The sequence below is a fragment of the Cydia splendana genome, chromosome 8, assembly GCF_910591565.1.
Source record: "Cydia splendana chromosome 8, ilCydSple1.2, whole genome shotgun sequence".
Taxonomy (NCBI): Eukaryota; Metazoa; Arthropoda; class Insecta; order Lepidoptera; family Tortricidae; genus Cydia; species Cydia splendana.
In genome coordinates this window covers 1,478,500-1,506,391 of record NC_085967.1, presented here as the reverse complement: position 1 = coordinate 1,506,391, position 27,892 = coordinate 1,478,500, and the positions used below count along the sequence as shown (strand labels likewise).

Below are 27,892 nucleotides of genomic sequence, written 5' to 3'. Positions count from 1 at the left end.
AGGATTTAATAAATAAAACACTATTAAAATAAATGGTACAACTTTATTCCAATTACAACATTAAATGCCTCAATTCTTACACCTAACCATTAATATTATAGTTTAAATAAATATTTCCGTATATTCTAATAGTTTGTTCTGTCTGTACAATCCATTTCTCTTACATTTAAAAGTTTAAAACTAATGTTTACAAAAATGTGTATTTACAAGAAACTTTTCCCTTGATATTGATGAAAATACTGAATAGGTAATTGCATTTAATACCTAACAACTAACACGAATTCTAATTATAAATAGTTTAATATTTGGTAACTCTTTGCTGCTAATGAAGAAAATTTAAAACAAGTGAAAGTTACGAAAATGAAACAGCTAAAACCATTTTCAGACTAGATTAAGACTTATATGAAATGTTTCTATATCCTACATACTAGTACATACCTACAATACATACATCCAAACAATTAAGGTTACATATGCAAGGTTGTCTTGTCGTACGTGAATGCAATAACGCGTGTCGAGCGTGTCACATTCTATAATAATTTTAAAATTTTAGGAAAACCGGAAAAAACCGCCATTGCTACCTAAATTCGAACTCTCAACCTGTCCAATCACTCTTGGACTCTTTGCAGTCTCTTTTTGAAAAAAATTACCGCGGTCGAGAAACTTCCACCCCAGCCCATTGTTAAAAACATTACCCGTGTTCCACACGGTCGCGACGGCTGCGGGTTCGACATAGTTATAGGAAGTTTTTGCTTCAATTTTCTCTTTATTGAAAAACTAATTTCGTTAAAAGATGGCCCTGTTGAATTAACCTTGTGACCTATGTCAATTGGCTAATGGTTTCAATCACACTTCCTTAAGGCGAATGACGTAAAAGTCAAAGAAATAAGACTAATACTGAAGTCACTTACAATCTAGAATTTACACGAATACAAGTCGATCGAGTTAATATTTCGAGACGATACATCTTATAGTTAACTTTCAAAGGAAAAAGTTACCAAAAGAAGATTTTGGATACGCAGAGGTAGGACAGGAACTGGCAAGGACCTCTAAAGATAACTTCTGTAAATGTCTCATCTCTGTCAAGAAAACCTGGATTCATCAGGAGAAGAGAGAGACCTAGGCTTGGAGGCGTTAGCTTCAATAGTGGCAGGAGTAGACCGTCCTTTCCTCCACTCCGAGGCAGAGTTCTGGCTCTTATTATTGGTATAAGTCGACGATGTGACCGGTATCTTCTGGGTCTGCTTGATTTTAAGCTTGTTCAACCACAGATCTCTAGTCTTTTTATTCCCCAACACGAAGAAAATAAAGAGAACGAAACCTTGGAAAGTCGCAGTCAACGTGAAAAGATACGCCGCGACAATGTTTGAAGCAAATAAACCGAAAATCCAGGGTAAACCGAATAGGAAGACCAAGAGACAGCTGACCGAAGCGCATCTTAAGGCTTCATTAGAATCACCGTGTCTCTGGATCCTTCTAGAAGCAAACACGGAACGAACTATCAGAACAAATAGCATCCAGTTTGCGAGTAACATGATAGCTATGGGCGCGTAGACCGTCAACCAAAGTCCAAGTCCGGATGGATAGCAGAAACTTGAACTGGGCGACATCTCCTCAAACTGACCTGAATAGGCATGTGGACTAGCGGCAAGAAGTATTCCTACTATAGCGCATGGAGTCCCCCACGAAAATGCCGAAGCTCTCAACAACTTATGAGACGCATCCCTAGTGAAAACTAAAACCAGTCTCCTGTATGACAAAACAGCTGCCACAAGCATCCAGCAAAACGATGCTAGAACGGAATAATGCAACAAGACACCAAGTAACAAACATGTAACGTCGTAGTGATCGAAATGGGCGAACACTACAACTAAGAAACAGACTATTAGAATGAAGATTGCAATGCAGAGTTGCAACCAAATCTTATTACTGAAGTCTCTTCTCCAGGACCTGAATATAGCTGCTGTTATACCAACGCAAAGTAACCCAAAGATAGATAGAACACATCCTACGATGGAAAGGACTTCTAAAACCGCCTCGTTTCGCTCTGAGAAGACAGTCTTAGGTACCAGGACCTCAGCGAAGTGGGTAAGGTGATCGCAGCGGCAGGTATCCAGCTGGCCGGATTGGGAGGACGGGATGAAAGTGCAGCCATCTTCTGACCAGTAGCCGGAGTCGTCGTCGAGGAAGTGCCAGTAGGCGCAGCTGCGGGTTTGGTTACGTTCAAGGTCGCCTGCTAATGGTCGAAGATGGATATCTATTACCTGAAATGAGAATTGGGAACAGTAAAGGTTTTTGTATTGTAGTGACTATGAGCTATGAGTTTATATTATAGTAAAATAAACGCAAAATCAAAATTTTTACAGCTAAAGTGACAAAGTAAGAGATATAGTGTAAGTCAGAAGATGAAGGAAATGAAATAGACGGGAAGTGGGGAGAAGAAAATGAGAAACAGAAATCGAAAGTGCAAAAAGGAGTGATCCTAGAGAGATAGAAGATAACTTACTTCCCCATCAGCAAACTGGGTGAGGTCTTCAATCTTGATGCTAAGGACTCTGCTATTGACAGAATAGAGCCCATGGCTAGACATGAAGGCGCGGTCATTTCGGAACACAACGAAGCTGATGCGACGGGATGAGTTGTTGACTGATTCTGGAAGGTGAACGACTGCCTCGCTCTCATCGACGTATAAGTGGGTGGCGTTTACTTCTTCTGTAATTTGGAAAAACACAAAGTTGAGCTAGTTCCGATCTTAGAGAATCTGCTTATAGCTTCAGTATTTTTAGTATAACGTGTAGATCACATATCTACAAATACCGAATACATAATTATGTATTAAATTCTCATTCATTTTTATTATCGGTTGCGTCGTTCAAGGAGAGGTTAAAGAAACTATGGTTATCTGATGATCTGACTGATTAATTTGTCTATATTTCTATTGTATAGTTGCTTTATATCGTTCTAATTCTTTCCAATTTTTAGTGTATTTTCCCCATTCCTTTTTGTGTAATATATGTATGTTTATCCTATAAATTTGTATTTGTATCCTTTATCTTTCTGGTACCTTGTTGTACATTTTGCTGCATTTGTCACCCTCTTTTCACTTTCTCCTCTCATCTACTCAAAGGTTAACTGGAAGAGATCCCTCAAAGGGATAAGTTCGCCTTTGTACTTCTTACTAATTGTATGTTATTTTTAATATGTATTTTTGTACAATAAAGAGTTTACTACTACTACTACTACTACTACTACTTAACACATCGACAAATAACAGAAAATAGCATCACACTAATTAATACAGTTGTGAGCAACTTGGCGTTATTCAACTTTTTTTGCCACCATTTTATTTTGGCAGCAAATATGACAGAAATTTGCTACAACTGCTGATTTTCTACATGGCATTAATTAGTTAGAGGTTTCTGCATAAACTCACTTCAAACAATCTCAAACATGACAGTACAAAACACCTCATTCCAATCTTCAGTCCCTTTACTGGATTCGCATAGGCAATAAACATGGGGATGTGGATGGCAAACCTTCGAAACGAACTTACCGGAAATAATCTCGAAAGCATCAGCAGAGAACACCTCACCCCCAGTACCCTGGGCAGCTATCCTGAGTCCTTTCACCGGACTCTCCGGACTCGAGTCAGCCATAAGCATAGCTATGTTGTTGGCAATGGCCTGCGCTTGATGGGAACCATTGAGGTCGACTCTGGCGGCCAGTTCATCAACTAGGTGAAGCAGTTGACCGGGGATCTCTAATTCATCTTCCATATCCAGGAGTGCATCCACCTGAAATATAAAGATACTTAAATATAGTTTTAAAATCAGATTTCTAATCATTTTGATTCCAGTGAATATTACAAGAAAACAATAGTGAGCTTCATTTATACAGTATGTAAATGAACGAAAAGCATATATATAACCCGGCAATATTTAGATCAGAAATATGAGTTTGATGCCTATTCCATTTAAATCCTAACAAAAAAAATGTAACACCTATTATTTTGTGACCCAAAGGGTACTTTTTTTATATATTGATGTTTTGTTTGTTTAGTATTTTTTGTTTTCCTGTTTTGTTCTTTTATTATTTGTTTTTTTGGTTTTGTTGTTGTTATTTAGGGTTCTTATTTTATGATCTTGTAAAAGACATCACCTAAAATGTCAAACGACAGATAGGCTTCAGTTACTACATATTTAAAATTACCTGCTCAACAGCGTCGCTGGCGGTGTCCATCATAATGGAAATGGTGTCATTGTTGATTATTGCTTCCAAGTCTTGCAACACTTGCTGTAGCTGTTCTTCCTGGAAATCGTATAGAAAATATTTTGGCATTAGAAACGTGAATTGTATCTACTTTCAATTACAATTAAAGATATTCTTTATTTATTTATTTAAACTTTAATACACAATAGAAATAAGTACAAATGGCGAAATTGATGCCTTAAGGCATTCTCTAAGCATTAAGGTACCGTTTGTAGAATGTCATGTTGTCCTTTCCCAGTCCCTTCTCTAAAAGCGAAAGGGAGGACTTACTCAATAGAAGTTAGTTCTTAAAGTTATGTGCTATCAAAATCGTTGCAGACTTTTCTTCTGTCTAGTTATAGTGCATACGTAATTTCGCAATTTGGGACTTTTTGCGAGTAGGTCATTATGCACACTATGTACCTTGAAAAACTTCAAAACTTCAAAATAGTTATAAGTAGATAAGATATTATTCGATTTTTTCAAAATTTAATAAGCTTTGCAGAGCGAGATAGTTATATTTTACATGCAATTTGATCATGCAAGACAGGCGAATGTAGAACATGTAAACCAAATGTCAAAAAACAAAATAAAAAAAAAACACTGCAATGATTATGGTTGAAATATTAAAATTAAAATCTATTCACCACAACTGACATGAATGAAATGTAAGAACTATTGAGTGGGTGAATTCAGCTGCAGGTAACCTAGCTAATATGTCTATATGATGGTGCACAGTCGCCATCAGTTATATGGGAGCAGCTAAGGCGCTCACAAATATCTGCAAACGCGTATAGGTCAATAGTATACCAACACCGCTAGGTGCATGGTAGGTAGGTAGGTGCTAGGTGGTAGTAGTAGGGTAGTAGTAGTATGGGTATAGGTATGTATTATAAAAAAAAAAAATAAAAAAAAAAAAAATAAAAAAAAAAAAAAAAAAATATCAAGGCGTTAAAGTGCTTGTTCAAATATTTTGTGCACCTTTGCCGCGCCGATGTATCTGATGGCAACTCTTCAAATCTGGATAATGTTATTGTTATTGGACTTATTTCATTGCATTATTTTTATCTTCTCTAAGATATTGTCCGATCCGATTTTTTGTACATTTATTACCGTTTTTTTGTCTTGAATGCAAATCTTTAGATCAACATTTTTCAGTACATCTGGGAAAGCTGATTCACCTTTGAGGTCAATTCAAACTTACATTATGACATCAAAATGATATCTAAATAATACACTATTGTCATCATTCGCCCGTTTACACACGGTACGAGTGAAACGCATGCGCGAGTAATAACTAAGGCCAAGCGCGCACCACGACTTTTTGTCGCGCGATAATTTAGTCGCAGAAATGTAACGTATGTGTTTATATGGCAGTGCGCGCATATGCGACAAAAAAATCGCAGCGATTTTAAAATTGTGATTTGTCACATTTTTCCGCGACTGCTCGCGACGCGATTGTCGCAAAGTGAATTGCAGCATACGGAGCTGTATGGCCCCGCGCGCACTGCGATTATAAAATCGCACCCCGGACCTCAGTCGGCATTTGGCTCTCCAAGCGTCAACATATCGGAACCTGCTTCTCCAATGGAACCACAAGATGAGACGCTTGATGTTGACCGTTTAATTATGGAAATAGAAGGAGATCACCTTTGTGTCTATAAGAAGACACGTTTCACGACAAGCGACAGGTACGAAATCCATGTTGAGAATGAACAAATCGTCGACTTTTTCATCGCAGTGCGCGCAGTGGATTTTCTGCGATATATTACAGCGCGATTCTAAAATCGTGTCGCAAAAATTAAAATCGTGGTGCGCGCTTGGCCTAAATGATAAAATCAGATATTATTTTGATGTCAAATGTACATTCGAATTGGCCCTTTTCTCTTACCGGTAGTAGAGGTCGTTCAGTAGTAGTAGTAGTAGTAGTAGTCGGTTCAGGTGCCGACGGTTCAGGTGTAGTGGAGGGTGGCCGTGGGATGAACGTTGGAAGGACAGGTCTGGCAGTAGACACCTGTTCTGTAGTAGCCACTTCCTCCGTAGTCACTTCATTACTATATGATGTGGTTAGTTCTGTAGGTTCCGTGGTTGTGATTTCTTCGGTACAGCGGGTGCTTTGGGTGGATTCGAGACTGTCGTCCTGATTTCTCTCCATGACATCGCTAAGCTATAATTGTTTGGCTATTGTTAGTGGGCATGATGGATAATGGTAGCTTTTAATAAAACTGGAGTGTTGTAGAAAATAGATCTTATAGCGATATTTTATAGACATGTATGTATAATCAAATGCAACACATGTTTAAAACACTTTTTGTGTAGGGACTATCCAAGAGAATAAGACAAAATATTGTATACTTCAATAAGGCCCAAATGTATATTTGATCAAAATTCTACAATATGTTTAAAAAAAATCTGCCCTTGGTGTCAGGCCCTTGTGGTTTTGTAACGAACTATCTAAAACACTCCTGAAGTATTAAAAGGCATTTTGTTAAATAGCATGTATCCTGCATTGTATGTTTTGGCAGTGAGTTTGCCATGCAAAGCAATATTAATAGGAATATTAATATTTGTTATGGCAGTTCCATTTTTATTTTAAACCGATATGATTGATTTATCCGATATGATTGATTTATGCATGCGTTGCATTAGTTATTTCTCATAATATTGGTGACAATCACAGGCGGCTTGGGCGATGACAAACTGAACGTCTTCGGACTAGTGTTGGTAAGAACTCGAGTCCACTGACTCTGAATTTGAAGAACGGCGCTTAAAAATATTCTGAGTCTTTTAAGTCCCGAGTCGAGTCCTTTGTTGAGTCTTTTTTAACAGCAACTCAAAAGGACTCGAGTCTCCGAATAAAGACTCCGTCAACAATTTTACAGGTTTTTCCTAAATAACAATTAGGCGTTATAGTCGCAAATAGAAATTAGGCGTTATTGTATGATTTGTGTACCTAATTCACGAATTTTGCATAAAGACATTGCGTTATGATTTTTGTTGTAGAAAAAATCAAGTGTTCTCTGAAAGACTCAAGTCTCTACAAAAGACTCGGCAAGTTGAAAAGAACTCGAGTTTAGACTTAATTATAAAAGTCTCAAAAACTGAGTCGAGTCTTGAAGCAGAGGATTGAAAGGACTCGAGTCTTAACCAACACTACCTCGGACTGAGCATTTTAAAACTGAGCGGGTAAGTAACACACTTGTGTGTGCGGGTGCACTGGTTTAGAATAATACTCACAACTGTAGTAGTTTTCGGCTCAGCTGTCGGCATGAAAACAGTAATATTAGTATCCTTGGTGGTGACGGTCCTTGACGGCATAGAGCAGTCGTCGGCTTGGGTGATGACGAACGAGACGCCGGTGTTGAAGTCTCCTGTGCAGGTGTGGTTGCGACAGCCGGTTGTGATCACGGACTGGCCTGGAAAACGATAGATAGACAGTCAGGCATGGAAATTATCTTTGGGTTTTGAAAACACAGAGTGATTAAAATTAAATGCATACAAAAACTACCTATGCCTTTTATTTTTATACAATGAGAAATTATCACGAAAAAATGATAGCCTCTGACATTCTGGCTGATATCAGGAGACGGAGAGCCTAAAAATTTTTCGCGTTTTCGGGATTTGTTCCATAGTAAAAGGTATCAGTAGGTAGGTAGGTAGGGTCAGTAGGTAGGTATGATCTATATATTGACCCCGCAAAATTTAGGTAAAGATTAGAAAAAACTCTCCATATGTGCGATGGTTTACAAACTTGTACAAGTCAATACATACACAAGGCAGCCAGCCTAAGATGGTCAAGAATTTACCGTCTGTCATCGTGGTTGTCACATTTTAACATGAACTTATGACATCTATGTAAGTACGAGTGTGGCACATAACATAGATATATAATAAGGGAAAGTAGGGATGTACCGACTAGTCGCCGACTAGTCGGGAAAGCCGACTATCCGGCCACATTTGTAGTCGGCGATTAGTCGGCGACTAGTCGGCAAAAATGGCCGATTAGTCGGCACTTTATTAGTGAAAGAAAACGGAAAAACAAGAAATCAACAGTCAATATTTGCCATATGTTTTATGTATATTTTACCAAAATACCTATTCAGGGTGCAGACGAAAACATTTGTTCATAATAATTGACCGTTTGATCGTTATCGTATGGTGGGCTGGTGTTTTCCTCTACAGGTCGATCTCAACTGATTCTCGTGTAATTTCATGGCCAAGTTCTATAGTTAAATCATTTTATTATTATTCAGTTTTTGTTTTTTTTTTAATGGTGGAGCCACGGGGAACTGTTAATATTATTGCAAAATTTAGAGACTTATAAACAGGGCACGTTGCTCGTAAAGACGCTGACCACAGGGAATGGGTTCTTAACTGGCGACTACGTACGGGAAATAGAGCCTTGGAAATACCTCCTACAAGTTGTACTGACGGTCTGCTCAGGATCGCAAAATAAAAAAAAAACAGAAATTGAACGAGGATTCTTGTGATAGGTCTGTGAACCTGTAGAGAATACCTTTTATCCAAGCTAATATGATGAATAGCGCAACCAAAGGAGCAAATCTATTGTTTTTCACCTGAAATTATACGAAACTAATGATCTGGCCGACTAGCCGACTAGTCGGCCGACTAATCGGCCAATCGAGCGCCGATTAGTCGGCTAGTCGGCTAGTCGGCCAAATCAATAGTCGGTGCATCACTAAGGGAAAGCTTTCGCACAGTGATAAAAGACATAATTATATAATTGTTGATATTTTTTTCTTTTGATAGTTTTTCATAAAAAAATTGCCTACCGTATGCGGCCAGTGGATATTTTTTTACGTGACCGAGCAACGTCGCACGTCACGCACGTGAGTAGTCCTTTACGTACAAGGCTTGCAATGAGTTCAAGTTCAAGGTCTAAAAGTAAACCATGATGAGGTTCATTTAAAAGTCAATATTTTCATGAGATCATAACACATATCATTTGCGTAGTATCTGAGTGCGGAATATAAAGTGCCTGCCTAAAGGTAATTAAAACACAGCGAGAATGACAAATTATTAAAGCGAAAAAATGTTGTAAAAAGAATATGAATGCTAATGGTGCCTACAGTCGTTAGACCTTAAATGGGAAACTGAAGATACCGTCATTAGTGATATACACTTCGGAATAAGTCCTTATATTGACCCTGAGTTACGGATGTTTTCTATGTATATAATTTATATGTAATTATATAATAAATATATCGTCGTCTAGTACCCACAACACAAGCCTTATTGAGCTTACCGTCAGACTAGGGCGATCTGTGTAAAATTGTCCTATAATATTTATTTATTTATATAAGAACCCTATATATATGTAGGCCCTTGTACTTATATTTAGAGTAACCAATGTTAAATGTGTGCACAACGTTTAACGTTAAATATTTGTTGGAATTTTTGGTACAAAATGCTTTTTACTCGTTGAAAGAATTTTTAGAATTGCCGCGTATTTATAAAGTTTAGTAAGTATAAGGTCGTAACTTTACTATTTTTGCATGCTGCATGATAGGTCATAAGAATCTAGTCATTAGGTAATACTCATTTCTAAGCCCATTCAGGCTGGATCTGTTGAATAAAAAATGTTTTATTACGTTCCTACATCTGTATTGTACCGCATTCAAGAAATAAATAAGTTATGATTATGATGATTATGAACACTCTTAAACTTAAATATTCCATTTATGCTCATTTAGCTTGACACAGATAAACAAATTAGATTTAAGCGCTGATCTCTCCTTACAAGCCATACCTAGGTATGATAAATAGCACTTAATCAAGATCTAGAGCGTTAATTGGCGAGTAAACAAAACAAGTAGGTAATGAGCACGAATATTTCACTTTGTCAGCTACTTTATAACTCATATTATTATGTATTGGATGAACAAAATATGGTGCGACATGGGTTAAATAATAAGTTTTAGGCTCAATTTTATGCTCGATTTTTAGAGTTCCGTACCCAAAGGGTAAAAACGGGACCCTATTACTAAGACTCCACTATCCGTCCGTCCGTCTGTCTGTCTGTCACCAGGCTGTATCACATGAACTGTGACAGTTGAAATTTTCACTATCACAATAAAAAAATACGGAACCCTCGGTGGGCGAGTCCGACTCGCACTTGTCCAGTTTTTTTAAATATCTTACGTAGGTTCACAATTCGATTCGCTGCTATGGTCGCTCCCGAGATATAAAAATATTTTATAAAATATTCGTATACTTAATAAGAGCATTAAATTTATTGAAACATTAAACAAATAAATATAAATATTGTATAAAAACTTATAAACATAAAAAGTAGCTAACTTAACTGCGCATTTTTAACAGCGCTTTTCATATTTTTAATGTTTGTGCAAATATTGTTACAAATTTTTGAGTTAGTGTTTTACTTACTTACAAATTATCCTTATTAGATATAATTTGTATTAGCTTTATTCACATGTGGTTGCGATAGTGCGTAATCTTAGCATAAGTAGTACCCGTTAGTTTAGTATTATGTCACTACCTGTGAGTTCCTATAATTGGCTTCCTGTATCTACTATAATTTCTATGTTAATGTCATGGCTGTGGGTCCTCCAAATGAATGAAATAAAAAAAATAAAAATCTATTTTCGTGATTTTTGCTATCGAGCGAAAGTCAAAAAATTAGGGTCTACAAGATTGCTATTGAAATTTTTGGCAACCGTATGTGATTCAAAAAGCGCTATGATTTTAAAAAACTGCTGGTCTGTACTGCGCCTTAAGAGTGATAGAGAGGTAGATAATATAATTTTGCTCCGCATCTGACCCTTGGTGCTCTGAACTTGATACTCGGAACTCGATGAGATAATTTGGCGCAATTACCAAGTCCATGCTGCAAGTATTATAATTGGATGAGTTTCATGTTTGCAACACAAATAATATTTTTCATCGCACTTGCTCGTAAATGATATGTTATTACATTTTTAAACGTAGGCGACGTGTTAATTTCACACTCGTTCTTAAATTCTTGTTTACCGCCCTATACAATGTGCCATTAGTCCTACCTTTCAAATGTTCCGCGTGAACGCCATATAGATTCGTCAAAATTACTATACATATTTACAGAAAAAAGCCAATCAACCGGGCCGTGTCTTTTACCATTGTTTTAAAAAATATTAGTCATGTCGTAGTACGTAAATTCCAAGATGTAAAGATAGTTTAAGTATCTAGTACAATTTAAATGTAGCTCTATCAAACATGTAGCTCTATCAGACGATCTAATCTATAGCCGATAAACTAAGAAAACATAATGTGAAGAACCCGATAAATAGTTCGATATGATTTGAGATAAGTACCTAACAGTTAGGTAAATAGTAAATTTTTAACCAAGTTACGTTTACATTGCAGTCAACAATTCATCTTTAAATATTTAATCATTATATCCCCATTGTATAAAATACTATTGAATGATATCTCACCTAACGCCACTCGTTTAATCCCTGGCAACCCATCACCAGCACAGAAGAACGCCGGTCTCATGTACATCACCTCCAAACCTTCCCAGTACCCTGGAGGCACGACCTTCATCGTCGGATTCAACTGCACATGAAGCAATACAGTCCTTCCATCCAAAAACAATCTCTTTATCTTCACCATATATATAACATCAGTCTCTTTAAAAGATCCTTCACCAGAATCATCTCCAGTAGATCTTTTGTAACTTTGAAGGAGTCCCTCAGCCTCATGGCCATTGGTGGTGGTGATCTCTCCAAATCTTTCCACGTACTTGGTTCTGTAGTAGATGTATTCTTTGACTTTTCTCTCCCAGACTCTGTATTGCTTGTCGATGTTTTCGAATCGGTACCTTCCTCTCAGTCTTATTTTGATAGCGTAGAGGTTCTCAACGTGTTTCTCCCGGACGAAGAGCACCTGACAACGAAAAGTACAAAGAAATATTGGAAGTAAATTCCGAAATTAGACATATTACAATATATAACCTTTCCAATTAATAACTACAAATACAACTGCTGCAGTGAACTTAGAAATTCTTGCATCACTAAAATAAGACCTTATAGAGTGGCAAAATCATTTTTAGTTTTCCTTCAAAGCTCTTTATTTTGATATCATAGTACTTGTTATCTTTCAGAGTGATCTATCTAATGCATTTTGATTCGTTCACACTATCCTATTAGTATATCTTTATTAGATTACCTTATTGGACTGGGACACCCGGAAGTTTCTAGAATCCCTGTGAATACACCAGTACATGCCGTCAGATACGGTCTTGAGTCTGTACTTGTTGTCGTCGAGGGCTATCTTACTGATGTTGGTCGGGGAATATAAGATGGCGTCGGTGTAGCAGTGGATGTTGGACTCGTCGACTGAGTCATTTACGGAAAGGATAACATGGTCTCTGAAATAATAAAGAACTAATAATTTGTGGTACCTAAATAAACGCTGCTCTCTTGACACATAGACAAGCTAAGATGCTTATGCTTTCTTGTGTGCATTGAGCTGCAGTACCATCTTTACTATAAGGGCACACGGGGCCCGTGCCCAGGGCCCCCATCGTCAGGGGGCCCCGAAGGACAGACAGTAGCAGTATATTTGAATACCCATAGTAAATAGAGGATCATAGTAGAAAAATGTTAGTTTAATTCGAGTTTAATTCCAAAAGGGCCCGAAATTCTTATGTGCCCCAGGGCCCCAGCATAGTTTAAGACGGCCCTGCCGACAGCATCATCGACGAGACAGCAATATAATTATACGCGTGCGATAGAAATAAGAAATGACGTGCCAATGTACCAAATTCCCCGTACTCTGGTAAACAGTGATTTATAAATGTCCATGCACATTTCCCCAGCATGGGAAAGGTAATAAGGAGATAACAGGTGATCGATCTGTGTAAGCAATCTGAACTCTACACGATATTGTGATTAACGTATCACTGGAGTGCTGTAACTACCACTGATGTAATGTTTTTCTGGCTTATGAAACTAAAAATTTGTAGTAATATGTTTATCAATTTATATGTAGTCCTTCATTGTTCGTTCACGCAAAAGATCTCACTTATTATAGAACCTGTATGAAAAGGCACAATTATCGTTTACCATGAAGCTAATTTTACTGTTTAACTCACGCATTTTTAGTGCGATATACTTCGGAGAGCCTAGGTCTCCATTTTCAAGCTCTAGTGCGTGAGCACGAGCAGCGGCCGCGTTAGCCGCGCACCGCGGAGACCTAGGCTCTTCGAAACATGGTGCGCGAGTGACTAAAAATACGTGAGTTAAACCGTAAAATTAGTTTAATATTAGTATGACTCACGACAGTTTAAATTCGATTATCGTCAAAACGTTTTCTAACTGTACCTTTTATCCAAAAAATATAAACAGGTACATATACTCAGTTAAAAATAAATAAAGTTCAGTATACACAGATGATACGGATGATATACATTTAACTTACCCTTCAACAGTAAGGTTTAAGCTGACATTCCTCAGATGTATTGACCTCTCGCAGATGACATCCATGAATATGTATGTGCTGTTGACTAGATGCCAGGCGTTGTCTCGTAACGCCAACAATGAATTGTTACTCAGATATTCATCTACCTCTAAACTCAGACTTTCTGAGTCAGGTACCTGAAAATATTTTTAAAATAGGTAAATGACACTGAAGGCAATAGAGAAATAATATGAAAATTATTATAAAAAGGAAATCCACATATATCTGCCAGGAAGCTGTGTTATGTCTAATGTATCATCACGCTCCGCGTTTCTTGCGCCATTTAGGGTCCTGGCTAAATTGGATGTTCAATACTTACGCTATAGAATTTCCAATTCAGCAAGAACCCTAAATGGCATAACAATACCGTGTGGTGACTGTACTTAAACTAGGCCAGTGTGATGTGATGTGCCAGACCTATCTAATCCTTTAAAAGTTTATGCCCAGCCCCAAGTATTACACTAACTCCATTATTAGTCTAATGGAGTTAGATGAGGCAGTTTCCTAGGGATTTGTCAATATTTGTATAGGTAAGCCTTACATATATTTCATGAACACTTACTTTATCAAGCTTAGAATAAATTTGAAAGTGGAAAAATTACTGTCTTGGGTGAAACTTGAACTCACGGTCTTTAGATAGATACTCCAGCGCTCTGCCATCTGAGCCACCAAGACCTCATCCATAGCCAGCAAATCCTTCCACCATATGGGTCTAGGGAACCCTAGCAACATCTACCTTAAGAGCGTTACATTTCTTAAACGGCAACTTACTTTATCATTACCATCTTCATCGATAACCCATCTCAATTCATCCCCTGCCGTCGCCTCCACGCCCAAAGGATCAGTCCAGTCTGTCTTGTTAATATGGAGCAAAGGATTATTGGCATAACGCCACCCTCGATGTAGGAGCGACCCTCCTCGCTTAGAACATAATATTTGAGCTTGGCTCCAACTTGCTCTAACCTTTCCACCTTTCACTGTAACGGGAGTCAGGCAAGTAGCCTTTGGACTCCAAAACCTATAATAATCAGTCAGTTCTTCGCATTTTGATAACGTATCTTCATAGGGTTCTACCATGCAGTATCTATAATGCTTCTCAGTGCATCTTACAGCTGTGAAATTGTTAACAGGATGTATCACTACACACAGCTCTTCGTCTATACCTAAAGAAGGGTTATACTTCACGTCATAAGTACTGGTTAAAACTTTTCCGATTGACGGAGAGAAAGACCAATCTATGAAAGGACCTCCCGGGTATAACGATTTATGCCCGGACCATAGTTCTACGTTAGGTTTTGTGATGTTAAGACTATGGTATAGCTCTGATGTGTAGAGGTTTCCCGCGCAGTCTTCGAAGATATCTTTAAAAGCTTCGGAGCCTTTCAGTCGGTAACAGATTGGCTTTTCATAACCTGTGTAAGCCAGGTCAAAGCCTATTGGGCAGATGGGTGTATCTGTTTCTTTCTTCGCTTCTCCTAAGGTTATGCTTAAGCATATTAAGAGGGATATGGCTAAAACGGTGTCCCGATGCGGCGGCGGCATCTGAAACAACAAAATAGCGAATGTTTGATGTTCCCGCGTTATCTAATCGTGTTAACGAGGACAGATATCTGCAATCAAGCACTTAACGTATTCCAGTAATTTGTTTTGATTATGGGAAAACGGAAAGTTTGTTATGGCGCAATTAAGCTGCGAGCTTTCTAGGTTTTCACCGCATCAGATAATGTTTGTTGCCTAGCAAACTTATACTTTGATTCGGCGACCATCACAGCAGGGTGCGCAACCCAGTATAAAGGATAACTCACACTACAACGGTCCGGGACACTTCAGTTTTCACATGATCACCGATCATCTGTCGTAGAAAAGGAAGTGTCGGAAGCCTAGTCCCGGGCGCTGACCGTTCTAGCGTGAGTTATCCTTAAGGCTACATGCATTAAAAATATTGTCTGGGATACAACAGATGTCAGGGTTTTTTAGAAACGAATCTCACGGGAAGTTTAATCGATTGACATATTCCAAAAAATTCATGCATATGTAGAATTGCACCCTTAGTTTCCGAAAGTTGCTGTGCTCTATGTATTAAAATAAAATATTAGAGAAACATAATTTTGCTTTAGCATATAAAATAAAAAAGAAAAGAACAACTGGACTCTTACTCACAGCTCTGTATACCACTTAACTAACTTTAGCATTGTTTAAATAACATATTTAATGTTTCCTCATATTTTTAAGAGTATAATAATCCAGTGTGAAGATGTTTTTAGACTTTATACGACAATCAAGTATATCAACGGTAATTTCGAAAAACATCTCTTAATGATCTTTCAAATATAAAGTTACATAATTGCGGGACAGAATTCAGTTGAATCAATATTTATCAAACATTGTAGGTACTCATTACCTACAAGTAACAAAGGACAGGCGATACGTGTTTTCATCGTCATTTTACTATTCACTATTCAGAAACGTGATATATTTCGTGGAACTCACAATTCGCGCGATTCTCGTACAATCACTATATTCGCCCGATATTCGGTTACGATAACTAACAGGCCTATTCGGATTTCGAGATAATCACAAGATCTTGAGACGATTTAGAGATCAACTAGATCTACATTAGATATTGACTAGATGTGACTTGGATATCTAAGTCATAACTTGTCGAAATCGTTCAAGAGGACCTCCAGAATCGCGGAAACGTCAAATTTGACATATCTATCTTACAAATATCTTTAAATTATCCGTATCGTAACTTGTTGAAGTCTAGTAGAACTCTAATTCATTTTCCGAATCGAGCCGTAAGATTCTTTCCACGAGCGCAAAATTCCAATATTTTATTGAATTGCTAACTTATGGCCCCTCTCTTACAGGTACTTCATAGTCTAATAAAACATGGTCTTCTCTTCCCAGAGTGACACAAGCCTACGTCAAATAACATTGCCACTTTGTATAGCGCTATTGCATATTATCATATAGCGCTGTCGCATGATGACGTAGGCTTGTGTCAGTCACGTGGTCGGAAGAGAGTACCAGGCGGAGTATATTATTATACCATCAGGTACTTGGTTATTTGTTACGCGTGCACAGAAAAAAAAAACAAATTTTAGAAACAAGAACCAGATAGAGTCAGACCAAGCTAATTGAAACAAATAATATTGCTTTATTCATGATCTTTTTTTACGATTTGTGTGAGTGGGAAAAGAAGATGTTTTGAATTTAATACATAATTCAACAACGGCGCTATATCAGTGAGGAACCGACCGAGTGAACAAATTAGAGCCAAACCTTTGTCAAAATAGCTGCTAAAAAGTCCGACCTTGCTCGGGGTTAGTGATTGGCAATGGTCTAATTAGTTTCTTTCTAGTTTATAATAGGTTTCTTTAGTGTGACGTCAGGTGTATTCGGGTAATCACTGCCGAATATTGAAAACATTCAGACGTGATTCGTGAATCAGCTCTACCGGCAAGAGACTAGTTTTTAGGGTTCCGTACCCAAAGGGTAAAACGGGACCCTATTACTAAGACTCCGCTGTCCGTCCGTCCGTCCGTCTGTCACCAGGCTGTATCTCACGAACCGTGATAGCTAGACAGTTGAAATTTTCACAGATGATGTATTTCTGTTGCCGCTATAACAACAAATACTAAAAACAGAATAAAATAAAGATTTAAGTGGGGCTCCCATACAACAAACGTGATTTTTGACCGAAGTTAAGCAACGTCGGGCGGGGTCAGTACTTGGATGGGTGACCGTTTTTTTTTGCCGTTTTTTGCATTATGGTATCCGTACCCTTCGTGCGCGAGTCCGACTCGCACTTGCCCAGTTTTTTTTAATACATGATGATGTTGTTGTGATTCGGTACAACCCGAACCGAATACATCTTATACCGAACATAGTTTACCGAACTTTATAGGTATAAAGTCTTACAAAATCTGGGTCCTAAATGCATACTTTTAACGATTTGATAACCGTGTGACATTTTAAAAACGCCTAGGCTTTTCACTTCTTAGTGCAATATTTTTTACTATTTTTAGTGTTTTTTTCCTGTGAGTGCGGATTTGCCTAAGAAGCTGGAGATCCGGGGTATGAATTCCGTCTATGAATTGGTATAAATCCTCGTCTCGTACCCACATCACGAGTATTTATGAGCTTACTGCAGGACTAGGTATAATATTTTCTCACTACCTTTTTCTTGATTAGGATAGAATATTAACCAATGTCGAATATCCAAAAAAACAGTCGGTTATATGAATCAATTAGCATCACAAAACCTTTACCTTTTTCACGTTCACGTTACTAAACAATGCACGAAACGCCAGTCCAGCGCTTTGACTGCGACCATGTCTATTTACGACTCTGCCCCGTGGGCATAAAGTTTATTATCGCGTGTGTCAAGCCAGAAGTTCAGCTGGGTGTGACGAGCCTTGGGTTTGGACCTGTAAAAAATAAAACTTTGTTAGGCTTGCCGGATAAGGAAAAGGAAAATTGATTAAGTGTTGCAAATGTAATTGAGATCCTATTTACGACACGTCTTCAGATGTTTTTTTTTATAACCAGTATTAGTGTATGTGGCAGTGACGCAAAATAAATAATATTATTTCAAAATTTTAAGTACTTAAATCGCTTAAATTATTCCGAGAAACAACATTTAAAATACTTAAACTTTTATAAATGAAAAGTCAAAAACTATTCACAATTAGGATGTTACATAGCATAAATTTAAATTATTATTTGTTTTACCTATACCTATATATATTACACTAGCGACCCGCCCGATATGATAACCGCATGATAATCCGTTCACTAGCTTTTTAATTTATCGCGAACATACATACACACAAACAGACAGACGCGGCGGGAACTTTGTTTTAAAAGGTGTGATCATAAACTCTAAAAAAACAAAGTAAATTAGGGGCCGAGGGTTACTAGAGTTGAACCATAGCTCGGTTCAACTCCTCTCCATGGCATTTGCAATAACAAAGTGTAACAATTCATTATTAATGTCGTTTTATTATGACACTCCCTCACTTTGTTTGTAAAGTTATGGAAATCCGACTATGGTCTTTGAAGTTGACTAAGTATATTTGAACTTTTAAGGTATCTTTATAGGATGTTGTAAAAAAACTCCCGTTTTCTGTAATGGCTTTCGCTTCTTGTACTTTTTAGCGGAAGGTATTTTGCCAAAGACGAATTTTTAAGATATATCAGATATATAACGTGAATGTTCGATATTTTTAGTGTTGACCGTACAAAGGATACGCAAACTTCAAACGAGTGAGAGACGGATACACAGACGGATAAAACCGGCTGTTTACAAGTAGTCGGGAGCCGAGGAATGCTGTCAATCATACATCACCATCAGTTATTGGAAATGTACGTTTTTATTGAGCTGTTCTTGGTATTTGTTGACGTATGTAACTGACAAAAATTGTTGGAATCAATTAGGAAATGCGACAAGAATGTGGTGTTACTAAAAAGTGTAAATACCGTCAATACGGTCAAATCTGTCATACGGAAAATTCCGCAGGTACAAATGTATGTACCTATAAATTAAACTGTTACCAAGACATAAAGATAAAATACTAAACTCGTGCTCCGTACTGAGATTGTGAAAAACAGAGCACTTATTGTTATTCAATTTCACTACCTAGTAGAGTTAGTTACTAATAATGCGTGCCTTTGAAACTGCAAAGATAGTCTAATTTATATTCTTGGTATTAGGATGGAACGCATAAAATATATTTCCTAGTACATAAATCTTACGACTAATAAATAAGATATTAATAAACAAGATAAATGATCCGCATTATACTTGTATACTTGGGTAGATAATATACCATATTTATTTATATACATGTATGCATATTTGTATATATTATGTAGGTTTATATTGCTATTATTTTAAATAAATTAATTAATTAATGTATGAGATCGGCAAGTAAATTTTATATTAAAGGAAAAAATTCAAAAATGTACGCTTCCGGCAGGACTTGAACCAATAGCCACCACCACCACCAGACCACCATACCATACCAAATACCAGACGTATCTGCATGTTTAAAAATTGATCGGCAAGTAAGTTTACAATAAAGAAACAATAGGTACCTACTGTCGTATCTACGTTTCATTTTCAATATTTTTATATTTATGTATTCATATTTAGAAAGAGCAAATTAAAAGACCCGTTTTGTATAGAATTTTACCTACAAATTAAGGTAAATAAACCCGGTAATAAAGAAGTTCAGAGGAAACGATTAATCATGGCGTGATCAAGTGCAATCGATCTGTAACAATCAGCAACGATCGTTGCTACCTATACTTATGAAGCAATTAAATTGTACAAGCTAAACAAAAGGTACGTTTTCATAAAAAAACGTTTTTCTGTAACTTTTCATGGCAAAGGAACTCCTTGCTAAATATACATATTTCAATGAAATTGGTTTAGATGGAAAACAGGCGTTGAAATGAAAGTTGGTTCCGGGAATAAAAACCCTTAATTTGAAATCGGTCTAAAAATTTATTTAAATGAAAAAATGTTTTCATGCGTTTCTAAAGACTTTTATTTTATTTTAGATAAAGGTTTCTTCTCAGAGTCCATAGCAATCGTGATATGATTAAATTAGAATAACTGACACTATCTTATCGCCCGTTGACTCACAGCACAGACGATAAGAAAACAAAAAATTGTTGGATAAATGTTACGCCTCGGTTTTCGCGATTGCGGTTCGACGTTTTTAAAGATTTCTCACAATACCTAATATAAACTAGGTTCATGAGCTCTATCCTATTAGAATTATTGTCCCTACTAATATTATAAATGCGATAGTAACTATCTGTCTGTCTGTTGCCTCTTCACGCTTAAGCCCCTAAACCGATTTAGACGAAATTGGTATGCAGCTAGTTTGAGTTTCGCGGAAGGAATAGGATAGTTTAAGCTTGAAGAGTTAACAGATAGAATGAGTTCCTTTCACACTTATGAGTATAATATTAGTAGGGCGTATAATACGAATAGGTACATAATATATGTCTTTAATCCTTTAGGTACTAATTAGGTACAGATAGAATAGAATAGAATAGAATAGAAAGTCATTTATTCGATAAAGCACACATACACAGGACAAAGAGATGAAAAACAATGAAAAAGAATAGGATAACAACAACAATGCAAAGACAGCAGACAGAAATTATATACACACAGACAGAAAAATGAATTACACTTGAGTCCAGCAATGTGTGCAGCAAGGAAAAGGCTTTGACTCAGCATATTGTCGCAATTTGCAAGCGAGGCAAAATTGCAACGCTGTTTATTCTGCCAAGGCCTGATCAGATCATACAATCGGTATCTTTTTAGACTTAAGCTAGAAATAGATACCCAATGCCATTGATCGCAAGTATCGCAACATTATAGCGTGCCTATCGCTAATCCGTCAACCATCAATTGCATTCCCAGCACATTCCAAGAAGTAAGCGTGATCGTTCACATCGTGACAAATGTGTTCTGTATTTCCAATTATGTTTCTTTCTCGGAACCTATGTCAAGGGAATAGGGTATAAAATTGTATAAATATACAAATATGTACTGTAACAGTTTTTCGCTGTGACAAATTATCTGAAGATATATAGCACCAACTAGAATATCTTGTATTAGCGCACTAAGAACTCCATTTAGTATAGGTACCTAAACTTGATCTTGAAAAATCTAATTTTGATTTGATATTACTCGCAGTGCATATCGCTCTATACTTATTAAGAGTAAAGGGGACAACCACTTCTCCATACAAACGTAGTCCCCATTTTCCTCTATGGATCATTATGGAAAATATTATTGCATAATTTGATATTAAAAAATCTAAAAAAAACGAAAAGAAATCAATTCGATTATCTTTTTTAGATTTTTTGATTATTATAAAAATTAGGAGCGAAATACAAAATCCATACAAATTTTTAAATGCTCCTACTTTTTTTTTATTTAATTAACCATTCGAAATAAATCAAACGATCCTAGAGCATAGCTGTGGTGTCAAAATATTTTCGATACTGTCGTTAATATCCTGAGAGGACTACGATAGTATGAAAAGGGGATTTGGCCCGGCCGTCACTTTCGTTTATTGGTGCAAACGAGATGTACTGCAAGTTATATAAAATTAAAATTAGTCTCTCTAACTCGAAATGTCGCTTCTTGTAGGTATTTGTCCGCGCGTGCTCGTTCGCCAATAGGTACTATTTAGTTACACAACCGTGTCAATAGCATCCGTGTGAGGTTAAAGATGACTTTACAGTTACTAAGTACCACTTCACCATTTTATCTTTATGGTTATTCCTGGGCCAGTGGTTTATATCGGCTAGCAAGCCGGGATAATTTCTTAAATTTGACGACCAGTATGGCCGTGAGTAGTGATCCTGCCTATGTAGCCGCGATGGTCCTGTATCGATGGTAAGGGCATTTGGGTGTTTTCTATGTATTTAAGTAGGTATGTATTTATCTATATATCTACGTATGTATAATGTATATCGTCGCCTAGTTCCCATACAAGCTCTGCTTTGTTTGGGGCTAGGTCGATCGGTGTATGTGGTTGTCCCCAAATATCTATCTATTTATTGATTTACCCTGCGGTAGAGCGCAGGAGCGCCATTTATTAGGCAATGGTCTTTAATTGATATTAGAGCTGTAGCATAAAGAATACACACTTGATACCTCCCATACATGTCTCAGACTCATTTTATCATTGATTGTTATCTACAGGGGCATTGGCTTTTTCTAGGCGCGTCAGCTGGGTGCAGCGAATGACGAACTCATCGCCAATTAACTTGCCCGTCTACTCAGTTTTACGGTTATGTGATGCGGCTGCGTCACTATCTGTCACAGTCATCTTATCAATAAGGATATCTTGTAGTCTATTCCAACGTAGAGTCACTTTCGACAATTTAATGAATATTTTATGGACGCTCCGGCTGTGGAATGAGCGTCCGTCCGACGTTTCTCGAGGGGCTACGGTATGAAATGAGTGTAATGTTAGTAACCAACTTTCCAACACTCACAGTACCTATTAAATATATTTCATAACTAGATACGTTTTGCTTCGAGTATAGTAAGTTGAGCATTTGAGCAACTTAAAACAAAAGTAAGTATTCAGATACATTTGTTATTTATGTGAAATTATATTCACAAATAAAATTCACAATATAAGTTGCTTACAAAGGCGCAAATTCGACTAAGCTGGATTTTTGTTGTCCCTTTGTTTTTATGCAGAAAGTAAGAAAAATCTATAAATATAAACATGTTCATGTAAAGTCACAAAGTTACTACCTACTTACATACATTAAATGCTATTCAAGAAAACATTCCAGATTATACTATTATTACCATTCACTAAGCAAATTGACATTGAAATCATATTCATATACATATGCCTGCATTGTTTGCTATTTGATGATTCATACCATAGCGAAATTGTTTATCAAATAAGTAGGTAATTCAGAGTAAACACAGCGTTTATCAGGCGACCCCATGTTTGCTTGGCGTCACGTTCTGTAGTTGACAACATGATTGTAATGATAGTTCTAGGTACTATTTTGCAGTTCTTAAAAGGAATTTGATGTAGGTAGTAAATTAAAGTAGTATTTTTCCATAGCTTACCGATTACGATTAGGTACCTACTGTGCACATTACTAAACTCTTATACTAAAGTACTCGCTGCTATTCGCTCGTCCGTTACTACTTCTAATCGGGTAGGTCACATGGCAGTCGGTTTGGTAAAAACTAGTGCGTACGCTCTCGGGATTATTTGCTAAGCGGATTCCAGGTTACCATGAGCTGTGGCAAAAAGCCAGGGCAACGTGAGGAAGATGATGAATCTAAAGGACTATCTGTATACTTAGTGATTAAACGAACTTACCTGTAAGTGAAGTTCGATCACAATTATATGACCGACTTCCTTCGAAGCAATTAGGTTTACTATTTGTAGCTGGTTATCATTTCTAAATGAGTTGACGCCATCGTACAAGCATTTAGCATACTGCGCATACATATTCATCTCACTACAGGCAGTGGGCATAGGTAGAGTGCATTGAGCAATACTAAGGTCAAAGTAATTGTAGGTGTCAATTTTGGATTACTCATAGCGTGTACATATTTGAACAGTTTGACAATGATAACCTTTTAGTGACTTTATTAAACTCGAGGAGTATTTATATATGTTGGGTACGTAACTATGTAAGGGACGTACATGGGTATAACATCTCTAAGCATTCAACCAAAAAAGGATATAGCTCATATTTTATTCAAGAATCACGTAGGAAACAGGTAATATCAAGCCTTTTTAAGAATATGTCTTTATCTACGTAGACGTCTATTACAGAACGTATATGTATAAATAGTACATTACGATACAAGTGCGAAAAGTAGGAAATTCGCAACGAGTGGCGATAAATTGAAACACGACCGAAGGAAGTCTTTTAAATCGTCACGAGTTGCGAATTACCTTTTCGCACGTGTATTGTACAACGTTTTACAGTACATATGGCCCTTTAAATTTTTGACATAGTCACGTATTGTCCTTAATCCCGCCCTAGGGCGGTAAAGTAGCACCATATGTACTGTAAAGATTTTTGTGAACTCGACTGTACACTTGGTCGAATAATTGTCCTATTGAAGTAAACGTCTAATAATCAAGGAAACAGCTTCAAAGACCATTCAATTATCAGAACTTCACCACAAAGTGTTCGTGTTAAAACATAGGAAGTGCATTTTCAGTCGCACTTAACATTGTTGTGGCATAGTTAGCGCATTGTATGTTGTTATGGAACGCTATCAATGTATAGTCTGGAAAGGCCATCTACACAACAGCAGTAGACCTTTTTTTGTTTTTTTTTTTATGCAGTAAAATCATTTATTTACATACAATATACATATATACAGTGGTACTACTAAACGAAATTAATAACTAGCTTAAATCTAAAATAGGCCCTTGAGGCATTGTACCAAGGATGCTGGCGGCATTTCCTCGCTGTATCGATCGCAACGCTGATACGTTGTGCGAGGTAGCCACCAGCTCTTCGGTCACCAGTTACGTCAACCAGACGCTTCGCGATTTCTGCGAACAACTTATGCGCGCTGGGACCCCATGGACATAGAGTTTCAACTTTAGACCTTTATAATTTAGAAATCTTTTTTCCATAATTTTGGGTTTTGGTTCATAAGAGCTGTCGATAGATTTGTACTGAGCTGTCAAAATCTCATAACATCCGCGCCAGCTTTCGTGAATCTATCTATACCCTCACCATGAGGTTAACGCAGCCTTAAACGCTTTTAATAATTGCTTAACATAGCGGATTTTTCTCGTAATTTCAGATTTGGAATAAATTTACAAAATAAATTATGTAAGAGGTACATCGTATTAATACGAAAGGTACCTAATAAGTTCATTAATCGAGATAAACGCACACGTTAATAACAACCATGGCAATAAACAGGATGTTGAAGAGATTCCATAGGACAATGCTCCGGCAATTTACCTTGTTTGGTGCAAGTTGATCGTGAGTTTCATAAGATAACCATGAATGTCACTTGTCACTTGATAATTAGAAATAACAAACATACTGTTAGACTTAGTGGCCAATTCGAACGTACACTGACATCAGAATTTGTATGAATGATTTGATGTAGTTATCGTGCGTCTCGCTCGCGACAATACATTGTACGCACAAGTACCTACGAGCAAAATGCACGATAAATAAATATCATAATTTATATTTGATTTTGATGTTAATTAGTGTAGGTTCGAAGTTTTAATCATCATCAATTAAGAGGGGACTGAGGCAAAATTGTAGTTTTTAGGGTTCCGTACCCAAAGGGTAAAAACGGGACCCTATTACTAAGACTCCGCTGTCCGTCATTCCGTCCGTCTGTCTGTCTGTCACCAGGCTGTAACTCGAGAACCATGATAGCAAGACAGTTGACATTTTCACAGATTGTATTTCTGTTGCCGCTATAACAACAAATACTAAAAACAGAATATAATAAATATTTAAATGGGGTTATTCTCATTCAATAAACGTGATTTTTTCCGTTTTTTGCGTAATGGTACGGAACCCCTCGTGCGCGAGGCCGACTCGTACTTGGCCGGTTTTTTTTAATTAGGTATATTTACTTTTGCTTGTGTGGGATTTGTACCTATCTTATGACGGCACGGGACCCCTCAATTATTCGTGATCCGACATGCACATTGCCGGTTTTTTCCTGTCTTGTGTTATCATAAGTTTATGTCTGTAAATATGTGTACACTCATAACAAGAATACCCCATTAAATAAATCCCTTGTTCAGATTCAGCCATTTTTTAATCAAAATAGGCCAACATATAAATAAATTGCATAAGGGTATATGTAATAAAATATTATGGGAAAACCACAAGTAAATTGCAAATACTGCAGAGTTTATATGTAGTCAATACTACAGACATGATGGCGATGTTATTATATTAACAGAGAGCAGTAATCATTAAGACAGCACTAAGATTTAAGACATACAACATACAATACATATAGTACATAGAGATCAGTAGCGGCGGCTTCATACAACCCGATTCCCACCGGCTTGCCTAAAATTTATTGCTACATATATATCCATAACGAAAACACTACGTATTACCTTGTAATCGATAACACGATTTACTAAAGCTTCACTATTGATTAAATTTCAACTAATCATAGCGGGCGCGCGGGCGACTAAGTTTAAGCTTGAGTATTCATTCATGAGCCACCACACACATACGAAAACTCACGCACACGCTCATATAGTTCGCTAAAGAAAGTCCGCGTATTTACGCATCAAAATAACACGGTTTTGTATCGAGTTATTCATTTAAATAAAAACCTTAAACGTAACATGATAAGGTTTATATTGGAAAAATGCACGCACACAGTCAAAGTCCGCGAGTGGCGTAAGTGCGTACAGCACCACAAGTACCACAACGGTGTCTGCTTCATTTGAATTTAAACCTTAAATACAAATAGGTAAGATTTATATTGGAGTGTAATGTTTCACAATTTTGAATCGAGTCGCGTTTGCCGCTCGTGTGGTTAATGTTGCCGTACCAAAACATTGAATTGAATTAATGGGTAATTTTTTTTTTGTATTTTGCTATCATTAATACCAAATTTTCTAAAAACCTTTAAAAAAAGAAATTTTATTACAAAATCTAAGAATATTATGGAGTCGCAAGTTTAGTTAAGGTAATTTGATAACGAGGGTTTCTTCAAAGAAAGTACTGTTTATAAATTTGTAGTAATAGGTTTTGGAAGTCCGTAGGTCGTGGGTGAAAATGGAATAATATTATGACAACACTTCCGTTCCGGTTATTGCCAAGATTTGTTGTTATTGTTGTTTTTATTAGAGTTTTATAGGTTTTAATGAGATTTTACTTAGTTGTGTGCATATATTTATATATAAAGACTAAAGCAGTGAATTTTTGAGTGTTATTAGTGTTGCGTATTGTTCGTGCAGGTGTTTCAAGGTCAGTCCTTGTTTTTAACAAGCTTTTATTAGGTCGATCTGTATGTAACTAATGTAATGGAATCTAAGGTAACTAATTTAAACATCTTCCAAGGATCGTAGCGTCATGAAAATTGGCAGCTGTATGTAGTTCTGCTGACAATACAATAATATCATACTGTCGAACTGATCTGATGATGGAGACAGGAGGTCGCCATAAGAACTCTGTGATGAAACAACGCAACCTAATTGTGTTAGGGGTTTTTAGAATTGTCTCGATGAGTATTAGTTGTCTGTCGTAAGAAAAGTATAGTCAGCGATAAAAGCTTGTACCAAAAATGAAATTTTAGTTAAACTTATTAGTTAGGATTGTTAGGAATTTAGGAGTAGGAATTCGCTTTTGTCATACACGACATACACTGTTTATGTGACGTCAGTGATGACAAGTATGGCAAAGGTGGTTATACACTAACTGCAAAAGAACGAACTCAAGGACACACCTAGCGCTTTACTTTACCTTCGCTTATCATGAAAAAATAAGTACATAATGTAGGTGTTTCATGTAGGTGTTTTTTTTTTGCTCCGAGTTGTCTAGCGAAAAATTCCACGCGCCGCCACTGATAGAGATATGAACTTAGCAAAAAATGTTTCTCATCTTGTTTCGTCGGATTCCAATT

At 37.0% G+C, this 27,892-nt stretch overlaps 1 protein-coding gene across 2 annotated transcripts in view; it reads right to left on the bottom strand.

Annotated features, from left to right (window-relative positions):
* Window positions 1-23: 23 nt before the first annotated feature.
* LOC134792616 (adhesion G-protein coupled receptor G6-like) overlaps window positions 24-27,892 on the bottom strand; it is a 43,354-nt gene continuing 15,485 nt past the window's right edge. The window contains exons 2-12 of one of the 2 annotated variants that reach the window (XM_063763858.1): window positions 18,003-18,161; window positions 14,500-15,270; window positions 13,690-13,865; window positions 12,436-12,637; window positions 11,703-12,153; window positions 7,486-7,664; window positions 6,140-6,415; window positions 4,210-4,308; window positions 3,554-3,794; window positions 2,507-2,712; window positions 24-2,264 (exon numbers count right to left, since the gene is read on the bottom strand). In XM_063763858.1, the coding sequence (XP_063619928.1) occupies window positions 1,083-2,264; window positions 2,507-2,712; window positions 3,554-3,794; window positions 4,210-4,308; window positions 6,140-6,415; window positions 7,486-7,664; window positions 11,703-12,153; window positions 12,436-12,637; window positions 13,690-13,865; window positions 14,500-15,270 (3,783 nt within the window). In that variant the 5' untranslated portion in view covers window positions 18,003-18,161 and the 3' untranslated portion in view covers window positions 24-1,082. The remainder of the gene's footprint in view (window positions 2,265-2,506; window positions 2,713-3,553; window positions 3,795-4,209; window positions 4,309-6,139; window positions 6,416-7,485; window positions 7,665-11,702; window positions 12,154-12,435; window positions 12,638-13,689; window positions 13,866-14,499; window positions 15,271-18,002; window positions 18,162-27,892) is intronic. The other variant, XM_063763860.1, reaches the window with a different exon arrangement.